The sequence below is a fragment of the Xiphias gladius genome, chromosome 10 (assembly GCF_016859285.1).
Source record: "Xiphias gladius isolate SHS-SW01 ecotype Sanya breed wild chromosome 10, ASM1685928v1, whole genome shotgun sequence".
NCBI classification, from domain to species: domain Eukaryota; kingdom Metazoa; phylum Chordata; class Actinopteri; order Istiophoriformes; family Xiphiidae; genus Xiphias; species Xiphias gladius.
In genome coordinates this window covers 609326-621800 of record NC_053409.1, presented here as the reverse complement: position 1 = coordinate 621800, position 12475 = coordinate 609326, and the positions used below count along the sequence as shown (strand labels likewise).

General features: G+C 39.2%; 1 protein-coding gene across 1 annotated transcript in view; it reads right to left on the bottom strand.

Annotated features, from left to right (window-relative positions):
• Nucleotides 1-12475, bottom strand: part of gabra2a (gamma-aminobutyric acid type A receptor subunit alpha2a) — a 65113-nt gene that overhangs the window by 23816 nt on the left and 28822 nt on the right. The window contains exons 7-9 of the mRNA XM_040137252.1: nucleotides 10790-10872; nucleotides 9207-9350; nucleotides 402-554 (exon numbers count right to left, since the gene is read on the bottom strand). Coding sequence (XP_039993186.1) covers nucleotides 402-554; nucleotides 9207-9350; nucleotides 10790-10872 — 380 coding nt within the window. The remainder of the gene's footprint in view (nucleotides 1-401; nucleotides 555-9206; nucleotides 9351-10789; nucleotides 10873-12475) is intronic.

Here is a 12475-nt window from a genome sequence, read left to right as displayed (position 1 = left end):
CTTTTTTTCATTCTCAACTGAACTATAAATTGTACCTAAATGGAGCTAGTCAGATGCAATTAAATATGTAAACCTAACAACGTGGCACAAGTTTAACAGTATTAATTCATTTTCAAAGCAAAATGCTGGCCTCACTTAATACTGATATTTAGTCATAACTTAAAATATAAATTTCACAGATCTTAAGAATTACGTGATATATACTCATCTGTATTTTGTCTTTTACATTCAAGATTTTGTAAATAGTGTGATTTAATGCTGGTTTACAGAGGGGATCATGTGACTACTGAATACAGTGTACATGGAAGGAGATATGCAATACAGCCATTTATAGAATACATCTATTTTCTTTCTGTGTGAAAAGTGTGAATAGAGTAAAAAATTAAAATGAAAAGACTCACCAAAGACAGTTCTGGCTGGCACTGACTCTCGATTGAGCCAGAAGGAGACCTGGGAGAGGATGACTGTCATGATACAAGGTAGATATGTCTGAATCACAAAGTAGCCGATCTTCCTCTTCAGATGGAAGTGAGCTGTCATGACTGTGTATTCACCTGAAGACAAGAGGGATCATGTGAATGTACAAAAGCAGCTGAGTCCAGCTGAGTGAGGATGGTCACATTCAGTAGACTCTGTTAGGTACAGTTGTGGACAGTATCAGTAGATTAATTAAAGGTGCATAACACACTCATAACTCAGTGTGGTAAATAATTCCATAGTAGTAGAGCTTGGTATGAAAATGCCAAACAGAGGTTCTGTTTTCACCCGTGTCTGTCTGTTGGTTTGTTTGTCAGCAAGATTACACAAAAAGTACTGAACTGATTTGCACTGAACTTGGTGGAGGGATGGGGCATTAGCCATGGAAGACCTCATTACATTTTGGGGCAAATCCAAATCATTTACTGTGAATCTAATTTTTTTCTCAGAAGTCTGGTGCATGTTGTTTGACATTGGCCTTGGCGGAGGTATGCATTCTACTGAGTGCCCTTGTAGTTAATCTTTGGGATGGTTATGCAAGCCTGTATCCTGTGACCTGTGTGTACATAGAGGAATGTTGGGACTGAGAAGCTTTGCCAGGTAGGATGATGCTAGTCCATGAAGAGTTTCGTAGGTGAAAAGGAACAGCTTGTAGTCTGACCTGAATGAAATGGGGATCCAGTGAAGTGAAGACATAATTTGTGTTATGTGTTCAAATAGTTTAATTCCTATGAGAATTCTGGCAGCTGGAGCTGGAGTCTTTTTGTGTGGCAGTGCAGAAGATTGTAGAACAGCGAATTACAAAAATGGAGTCTGGAAAGGATGAATGCCCGAATGAGAATTTCTGCTTCTGACAGTTAAAATTGTGGTGGAGATGGAAGAATGCCACCTCTGTGACATAACTGAGGTGTTTATCAAATAAAAGTGATGAGTTGAAGGTGACGGCCAGTTGTTTTTGTTATGTGTTATGTAGAATGGTTCTGGTATCATGGCTATCATGGCTATCATGGCTATCATGGCTATCGTGGATCAAGCAGAACAAGAACTGAAGAGAGGCCAAGGTCGGAGGTGGGACGGAGGTCATTGACTTTCTTAGTGAGGGCAGTCCTGATGAACTGGAAAGGCTAAACCAAGACTGGAGAGTCTCAAGGAGACAATTTGAATTAAGATAGTGAGCTGAGATGCAACTATTCTTTCCAGTGTTTAGGAGAGGAAGTAGAGATTGGTGGTCTGTGGTTACTGAGTACATCTAGAGAGAGATTTCATTTTTTGAGGAATGGTTTGATTATGGCCTCTTTAAAGTCAAGGGGAACAAAACAAGAGCAGAGAGAGCTACTGATAATGTGCAGCAGGAGAGGGCTAAGTAAGGTAAAAGTTCTATGAGATGTCACAGTTCATTCATTCTCTGCCTGCTTTGCCATGATTTATTGCCCCCCTTTACAGTCGCTTGATTGCCCATCTGCTCACCCATGGAATGTACATCTTAAGGCACGCAGTTTGTCATTAAACCACAGTGCCAGCCTCTTTAGGACACACATCCTATGAGTCACTGAGGCAACAAGATGAAGGGAGTTTTGCAGGCATGACTTTAAGAAAGTTGCCCATGTTGTCGAAACGGCTACAATTGGCATTAATTCCTGGGTCAAATGACTCTGTGGGTATTTATCGGCTCCAGCTCCAATCGGCAGTGATGGGAACATGACACCCAGGTGGACACACTAATTTTTGCCCCTTCTCAGGCGCAATTCTATGACACACTTCGAAGCTGATGCGGATGTTGGTGCGTAAACAGCCACAAACATTGGTTGTTTTTTACATTCTAAGTGCAATTTCAGCCACAAATTCCATCAGTTTTCAAGCAGCACTCAAACATCATTCAATCGGCATTGAGTTTGAAGAGACTAAAGTAAAAAATATAAAAAAGTAACCACAGTAACATAGTCATTGGCCTCCATGCCGCTTTCTACTCTTTAGTAGCCCTGCGTGACACACCGAAATAAAACAAAACAGAAAGGCAAAGTCATCTAATGACAATGAGAAAAGAGTCAATCACCATGTTTTTAGCAGGTTTACCTGTGTTTAAAAAAACTTGCATATACGGGCAAATTTTGGTGTAAAAAGCGTATAAATGAACACTGACAGACGGGAGAGCAGTACGGAGGAGATGGGCTGCAAAATGTGGTAGGATGATTGACATTGGAACAGAAAGCTACTAAAAATGATGTACAGTTAGGTACATAAGTATTTGGACAGTGACACGATTTTCATAATATGGCCTCTGTGCACAATGGATTTTAAAAAGCCATCCAGATGTGACTGAAGTGCAGACTTTCAGCTTTCATTCAAGGGGTTTGACAAAAATTGCGCATTAACTGTTTAGGAATTACAGCCATTTTTATACATAGTGCCCCATATAGTATAGCAATATGCACTTCAGAATTAATCCTGCTACTTCTATCAGAAGTCACATCATCAATAAACACCAGTGACCCTTGCCCACATGTCCATGCCATAAAACTGCCTCCACCATGTCTGACAAATGATGTGGTGGCTTTGGATCATTCTTCCCATAATTCTGGTGCAAGTTTATCTTGGTTTCATCTGTCCAAAGTATCTCGTTCCAGAACTGGGCAGGCTTTTTTAAATGTTTCCTGGCAAAGTCTAATCTGGCCTTTCTGTTCTTGAGTGTTACCAGTGGTTTGCACCTTGTGGTAAATCCCCTGTATTTACATTAATGAAGGCGTCTCTTGATTGTCCACTTTGACAATGTTACACCTTCCTGCTCCAGAATCTTCTTGACCTGGCCAGATATTGTGAAGAGGTTTTTCTTCACCAGGGAGATAATTCTGTTATTATCCACTTTAGTTGTCCTCTGTGATCTTCCAGGCCTTTTGGTGTTTGCTGAGCTCACCAGTTCCTTCTTTTTAATAATGGACCAGTTTGTTGATTTGGCCTCGCCTAAAGTTTCTGCCATATGTCTGATAGGGTTGTTTTGTTTTTTATTATTAAAAATATAATATTGAGAGTTCCCATGAACAGCCACCAAATGCAAATTCAACACTTGGAATCAACTCCAGACCTTTTATCTGCTTCATTTGTCATGAAATAATGAGGGAACAGGTCACACCTGACCAGGCCACACCTGGTCGTGAAACAGTCAGTCAATTTCCAATTACTTTTGAGCCTCTGAAAATGACGGACTATGTATAAAATGGCTGTAATTCCTAAACAGTTAATGGGATATTTTTAAACCCCTTGAATTAAAGCTGAAAGTCTACACTTCAATCACATCTTGATGGCTTCGTTTCAGATCCATTATAGTGGTGGACAGAGACAAATTACAAAAATTAAATGAATAAATACTTATGTACATAACTGTAAAACAATGGTCAGATAACACCTAAATTAATTAACTCAGAAATAAACAGAAGAGGAGTTGAACACAGAAACCTAATAAAAATTAGACCACAACTGCAGAAGTACAAGAAAATAAGAGAATTAAATATGGACTCTTAAACGTTAGATCACTCCAATCCAAAGCCATATTAGTAAATGATCTAACATCAGAACATCCTATTGATATATTTAGTCCCACTGAAACCTGGCTGTGTCATGATGTCTGTTAACCTTAATGAATCCACTCCCCCCAGTCATATCAATACTCACATTCCTCCAGGCACCGGTTGAGCAGGTGGAGTTGCAGCCATTTTTTACTCAAGTCTAATAATCAACCCTAAACCTGAACTCAATTATAACTCATTCAAAAGCCTGGTTCTTAGTCTTACACATCCATCATGGAAAACTTTAAAGCCTGGTCTATTAGTTATAGTGTACCGCGCTCCTGGACCGTACTCAAATTTTTATCAAGTTTAGTCCTTAGTACAGATCAAGTAATTATAGTTGGTGACTTCAATATTCATGTGGATGCTGATAATGAGCCTTACCACTGTGTTTATCTCAGACTCAAATGGCTTCAAAATTGAGCATTTAATAGTCTCTTCACAGAATCCGCTTTTATCAGACCATTATTAAATAACTTTTGATTTCCTCTTACTGGACTACACACTATTAGGCATGAATGCATTTTCTAGATGTCTATCTGATAGAGCTGTAGCTAAATTTAAGGAACTGATTCCATCAGCACTTAATTCACTGCCATGTTACAATATAACAGAGGACTCCTATGCTAACTTTAGTCCCTCCCAAATTCACCATCTTGTTGATAGAGCTGCAGGCTCAATGAGAATGACACTCGACTCTATTGCCCCTCTAAAAAAGAAGATAATAAAACAAAGGAGGTTAGCTCCATGGTTTAACTCCCAAACCCACATATTAAAGCAAACTACATGAAAACTTTAAAGGTTACTGCGTTCTACCAAACTGGAAGAATCCAGCTTAGCCTGGCATGATAGTCTTAAAACATATAGGAAGGCCTCTGTAATGCCTGAGCAGCCTATCACTCATCTTTAATAAAGGAAAATTCAATCAACCCTCAGTTTCTTTCCAGCTCTGTAGCCAGGCTGACAGAGAGTCATAGCTCCATTGATCCATGTATTCCTATAGCTCTCAGTAGTGACGTTTTCAGGAGCTTCTTTCATGACTATTAGAGACAAAATTCATCACCTCCTGCCCCCAACCAGCACCGATTGATCTTCAAACACAGGAACCTTAAAAACAGCTTTAAAACCTGATATATACTTAGACAGTTTTTCTCTGCCAACTAACTTCAATAATGTCTACATCTAAACCATCTTGTCTCTTAGACCCCTTCCCAACTAGGCTGCTTACGATGTTTTACCCTTAGTCAGCACCTCTTTACTAGATATAATCAATATGTCTTTATTAACAGGCTATGTACCGCAGTCCTTTAAAGTAGCTGTAATTAAACCTCTTCTTAAAAACCCTACTCTTGATCCAGAAGTTTTAGCCAACTATAGACCCACATCTAACCTTCCCTTTCTCTCAAAAATCCTTGAGAAAGCTGTCACCAACCAGTTGTGTGACTCTTTACATGATAATAGTTTATTTGAGGATTATCAGTCAGGATTTAGAGTGCATCATAGCACAGAAACAGCACTGGTGAAAGTTACAAATTACCTTCTTACTGCATTGGACAAAGGACTTGTCTATGTATTTGTCTTGTTAGATCTTAGTGCTGAATTTGATACCATTGACCATCATATCCTATTACAGAGCATGGAACATTTAACTGGCATTAAAAGAACCGCTTTAAGCTGGTTTAAGTCCCATTGAATCAGATCGATTTCAGTTTGTTCACATTAACGATATATCATCCATATACTCCAGTTAGACAGAGTTCCACAAGGTTCTGTCCTTTGACCAGTTCTATTCACCTTATATATGCTTCCTTTAGGCAATATTATTAGGAAACACTCCATAAACTTCCACTTCAGAAACCCATTATCTAATGGTAAAGTTACTATGGTTGGCATTGCCCTGGCGTCCAGCACCACCGTTAAGAATCTCTGAGTTCTCTTTGACCAGGATATGTCCTTTAACTCTCACATAAAACACTCTTCAAGGACTGCCTTTTTTCACTAGTCCATGCTTTTGTACCTCTAGGCTGGATTATTGTAACTCCTTATTATCAGGCTGTCCCAACAAGTCTATAAACACTCTCCAGCTGATCCAAAATGCTGCAGCACAAGTACTGACAGGAACTAGGAAAAGAGATCCCATTTCTCCTTTGTTAGCTTCTCTGCATTGGCTCCCTGTAAAATCTAGGATATAATTTAAAATCCTCCTCCTCACCTACAAAGCCCTTAATGGTAGGGAACCATCATATCTGAAAGAGCTCATAGTACCTATTACCCAAGTAGAACAATGTGCTCCCAGAACGTAGGCTTGCTTGTGGTTCCTGGAGTCTCCAAAAGTAGAAAAGGAGGCAGAACCTTCAGTTATCAGGCTCCTCTAATGTGGAACCATCTTCCAGTTTTGGTCCAGGAGGCAAACACCCTCTCCACATTTAAGAGTAGGCTTAAAACCTGACTTTTTGATAAAGCTAATATAGTCAGGACTGGCTCAGGCTTGGCTTGAACCACCCCCTAGTTATGCTGCTATAGGCCTAGACTGCTGAGGGACTTCCCATGATGCACCTAGCTCCTCTCTCCTCCTCTTCCTCTCCATCTTTATGCATTCATATGGCATCAATGCTCATCACTAACTTGGCTTCTTCTCTCTCCCATAGTTTTGTGCTTTCCTCTCTCTCCTCTCTCTTCCTGTCGCTTTCATACTAATTATATTTATTATGATGATAATTATTATTAGTCTTATTATCATATTTTTTTGTTTTATAATTAGTCTCATTATTATTATACATCAGAAAACAAGATACCCAGAACAAGATACGTAGCATCCCAGCCAGGTCTGTGGTGCAGGTTCTGTTGCACTTCTTTTCCACCTTTGGTGTTCCGAGAGTCAGTCTGATCAGGAGTTGAATTTCTTATTTCATTGTTTTGAATGGATTCTAAAGCAACTCTGCATTAAATATAATCATGAACAGAGCCAATGTGCCTTAGAACATTTTCATCAAATACTTAAGTCAATAATGCATTCATTATGTACCTAAATGAACAGAGACTGGCAAAAGGGTTCAGGTTCAGGTTTAGGTTGACTGCCATTTCCACACATTTGCTTTGACATCCATACAGGGAAACAAAATGCTGTTCCTCACAGACCTCAGTGCAACGTAGAACAAACATACAAACATTGCACAGTCTTAAGATTAAGAGTGAGGACTCTTACATTAGCAGCAACAACTTGGATATAAACAAGACCTGATGTATTTTCTCTTCTTGTAAGAAAACTTGACATGTTGGTGGAATTTCAGCAGAATAGTCTTTAAATTTACATGAATGAAGTCACCAGCAATGATGGAAAAATCCGTCGGGCTGTGCTGTTTGTTGATTGCAGATGCTGCTGCACATCTCTCTCAGGTAGACTGCTACAATGACAACAGAGGTGAACCCTCTCGGCAGATAGTATAGCCAGCACTTCACGATTGTAAAGTCCACCAGCAGAGAACAGTCTTTGGACACAACTACAGCATTTGTGCACCTTTCCTCGTGAATATAAACACGCCATGAGTCCCACTGGACAGTGATGATTCCAGTAGAAATTTAGTGCGTCCAGCTCAATGGCAATGTCAAGAATGTTGCTGTGTAGCCATGTTTCAATGATTGACAAAATAATCAACAAAATAATTTAATTAATCGATTGATTGATTAATTTTAAAATGGCTAGGGAGGCTGTCCAAGAGACCAAAGGGTTTATCCCCAAAAAATGTATGTTTGGCTTTGAAGGATAATTGGAAAGATGCATAACCACCACAAACCTTGACTGACTACATAAATGACTTTAGGAATAGACTTCATAAAGCCCAGGAAGTGGCCAAGAACAAACTGGCAATTGGCACAGGGAAAGATGTAAAAACTTCTCCCAGGAGATCAGGTGCTTGATCTCTCCATTCTGGGCTAAATGCTGTGATGCTTATTGGGTTATGAAGAAGCTGTCAGATCAGAACTATGTGATAGCTACTTCAACCATAGATCATCTGCTCAGCTCTGTCACATTTACCTATTAAAACCTCACTACTCTTGTGTGCTTAAGTCAGCTGATCATGAGGTTCAGTTGTGTTCACCTGCATGTTTATCAATGTCTGCATCCTCTCATGCTCTGGCAAGACAAGGTAGTTAGGCCCAGATAAACCTGTCCTTTATGGGCGTCTTAAAGATTCAGAGTCTCTGTGGAAACCCCCAAAAAGGCTATAAATAAGCTAGGGAGTGGGGGTTTCACATGCACAACGCTCTGTTAGCGTTGAAGTATAAATTACACTTGCTAGCTTTTGATGATTTGCAAAATACCTCCTAAACAAACCGGGCTACTTGTTAAACCACAATTTCTTTTTTTCTATGTCTGTATGTGTCACTGTAAATACCGGAGTTGTTGAAAGGCACCCTTAATGGAGCTAGGCTGAATAACGACAAGCATTGTAACCCTTTATACCATATTACTAATTATTTATGCTGTTGAGTAATGTAAAACCTTTTGAATAAGTATAAGTACTGAGTAACTGATCTCATTTCTGAAGTAATTTGCCCATCACTGGGTATTATAGATCAATGTCAATGTACAGGCTGTCTTTTTTCTGACAGAACCCAAAAGTTCTTGTTACTTATGTTCCATACAAACATCATGATATGATCAATACCGGGATAAAGCTCATAAGTGGGATATGGATACATGGGCAGGTGTGTCCTCAACTCCAGTCATGTAGTAGCCAGTAAGTTTAAAAGATTAAGAAAAAAATGTAGAATTTAATGTCCTCGGTGGATCTAGAAGATCCAGATCCTCCCCAATAAATACAGGCATTTTGATTACAAGGTATCAGCTGTAAAGATGTTTGCTCCTGGGATGACAGCTGTCTTCAAAAACGGCCTACTGTGCTCCATTAAACTACTGACCATAGAGAGCTGCGAGTGAGTAAGCTGCAGAACCACAAAACATATAAAAATAGGGGTCACTATTTTAAGTTAATTATATGACAGCAGCTAGGCCTGTCACAATGAGTACTTTTGTTGGATGATATATTGTTCCAGAAATAATTGCGATAAACAATATTATTGTCATTTTAAGACCATTTTATGTCACTAATATAACGATAACATAATAGCATAATACGATGATGATGCATGATGCATGATGCTCACCGGTACTGGATTTAATGGTCTCCTTCCCCACAGTTTGGCCCACCAAGTCGTACTGGTTGAGTCTGGATCCATCAGCTGCAACATCTACTGACTGGGAGGCATTACGAGTCCAGATGTAAGTTACCTCTGTCTTAGTGTAGGCATCTGATGCAGAGAGAACAAGGAGACGCTGATCACCAAGCCAATCTTCAAACCAAATCCCTATTCATCATATTTAACACAGTGTCTCACACCAGAGCACCAGGCTCTTGGCTGAAATTGCAGAGATCACGTGAAAACCTCCCCTGCATACCCAGACATCAGGAGAGGTATTCAGTAATTACTCCTACGCAGAGCTTCACACCCATTACCCAGTCTTATCAATTCAGTATACTATTGTTTGTTTGGTTCACACACAGAAACAATATTTGGTATTAAATAACAGGTTCACTCTTTTTCAACCTAGACCTTTTTGGAAATTTTATTTCCCATCATTTGGATTCATGCATAACACAACTTCACTGGCAAGGAACGAAACAGACTGGAAGTTCAGTTTGGAGAAATTTCATGGCTGAGAGAAAGACAGATAAACAGGAAATCCATCAAAGAAATAGGAAGTTGTGCAAAATAAAATCAGCCCAACATGATAGAACGCAGCTCAGTAGAACATTAAAACATGTCTGTGTCTAGTGTTTTGGAAGATGGTATTTTAACCGTTTCTTTTTTTTTAAAATTGCTACACTGGACCAATCCCAATGAGTGCTGCAGTAGAGTGGTCAGTTTGTCAAAATATTTTCAGTGAGGTTGTGGAATAGTACAAATACAGAATTATTAAACTAAACTTGAAACCTGGTATACAGGTATCCAAGCACCCGATACAACTTTGGAAAGCTGGGAGCACGTGTCATTTTGGAACAATTCCATTGTGAGAGGGACCATGGAAAGACTATTAATGTTATATATCTAAACTTTCAAAAAGCGAATCACTAGATTTTCTCCAACTTTGAAAATGTAGAGTGCATACTACTGAATAAATAAATAATCCAAAATGTGCAACACATGTAGTTACGTATAGGATACCACATTTGGAGACATTTGAATACTGTAATCCTGAGATTCAAGGACAAACACGTTACAGTGTTGGAGAACCTGTTTGTGTTGGTGTTTTTCCAAGAGTGACACTGTACAATTAAATGACAGTGCCACGTGGCTCAAAAACACAGTACAATACGTAACAGATTTTTTACATCTGGTTCAAAAGAATGTTATGACACCAAGTTTGTCATCCTGGGTATAAAAACCAGATGATTTGGTGCAAAAGAGGGTTTAGTATATTTTGCATATTTTTTGTTGACATGATTCCCTGCTCTAGTGCCCAGCATTTTAATTTTGTAATTTTGTACCTTTGATCGTTGTGGAAGCAATATCAATTTTGACTGAAGTTTGGTGGGGGACCAAATTAACAAATAAATTATAATCTACAGGGAAAATTTTATTTCTGTCTGTGTTGGAAACAGTAAACATATCATTTAAGGTTCATTTAATTATTTAAAGTAGAATGCTGCTATGTACAGTATGGATGATGTGAATCTGCTGACACTTACAGCTTCCAAACTTGAGAGGACATGAGTGAGAGTCCATCGGGAAGTCTTCTAGGTGCATGGGACACTCAGCTTGAACCGTTAGCCTGGCAATGAACACCCACACACACACACACACACACACACACACACACACACACACACACACACACACACACACACACACATAATGAATAAGAACCATCCAGAACAAATTTTACTTTTTTCCTACATTGATCAGTGTCACTGTAAACATGTTTTCGATACATCACAATTATCTTACTATCTTAACATAATGAGTGGTGTTCATCTTTAAACCGATTATTCTGAGATAACGATTGAATTCTAAAATTATGAGATATCAGACAAGGCTCTGAGAAATAAATCAATAAATAATCACTCATAATTACTCTTGAGAGCACAAGGTTTCCCAGCAAGGAACAGAGCAAGATTGAGAGCCTGCACATAATGTTACTGTACTGACCACCAATTTTTATCTGTAGATAACAAGATTATATTGTCATGATCGCAAGATGACAGTTTGATACAGCTAAGACGTCTGGAGAAATTGTCATAAAATTTGACGTAAAAAAAGCATATTGTGCACTATTGATTTTAGAGTATGAAGGTGAAATCTACTTGGAGGCCCAGGAAAGGGCACCTCTGCCTTGCTTTTAAGACCCATTTATGACCTTGCTGTAACTGACTATTGTCATCTGTAGACCAATGCTTGCTATGGCAATGTCAGAGTTTATGGCATAATGCAATACCAATATAGTCGAGTCTGACATATTTCACTAACTACTGGATGGATTGGTATCAAATTAGGTACAAATATTCATGTTCCTATTCATGTTCCTAGCACCATCATCAGATCAAAAAAATTTGTCGAATACTTTGGTTTAGGACTGAAAACTAATGACATCATCTACTTAACATTATAGTGTTAGTATTGTCATTGTGAGAATGTTAGCATGCTGATGGTAGCATTGAGTTTAAAGCACCCCTGGGCCTAAGCACAGTGTGACTGTAGACATCTAAACTTGTTTCTTTATTTCATCCATTACCATCCATTAGCTCACCATGATAATGTACACATTGGCTACAATCTGTCTCCACTGGACACTGTTTGGTAACATTGTGTGCAGGACACTGAACTTCGACAAGAGAAAGAAAAGAGGAAAGTGGCGTGAGGAGACAAGGAAGAGAATAATTGACCCCAGATTGAACAGAGGGAGAGTTTGAGCGGGAAAAGGAAAACTTCAAAACAGACACAAGCTGACCTCCAAGATCAAGATACAACAGTGTCTGGTCGCACCAGACGTCACTGTCTGAATGAAAGTGGGCTCCAAGGAAGAAGACCGAGGAAGAGCCCACTTTTGAAAGAGAGCCATAAAAAAGCCCGACTGGATTTTGCTAAAAGGCATGTTAACAAGCCACAGTGCTTCTGAGGACAGATGAATTTAACCTAGAGCTTTTTGGTAAGTCACATCAGCTCTGTGTTAACAGAAGAAAAAATGGAAGCTTTCAAAAAAGAATACCCCCACTGTGAAACATGGAGGAGGCTCAGTTGTGTTATGGGGCTGCTTTGCTGTATCTGGCACAGGGAGCCTTGAATCTGTGCAGGGTCCAATGAAATCACAAGATTATCAAAGCATTCTGGAGCGAAAGATACTGCCCAGTGTCAGAGAGCTCTGTCTCAGCTGCAGG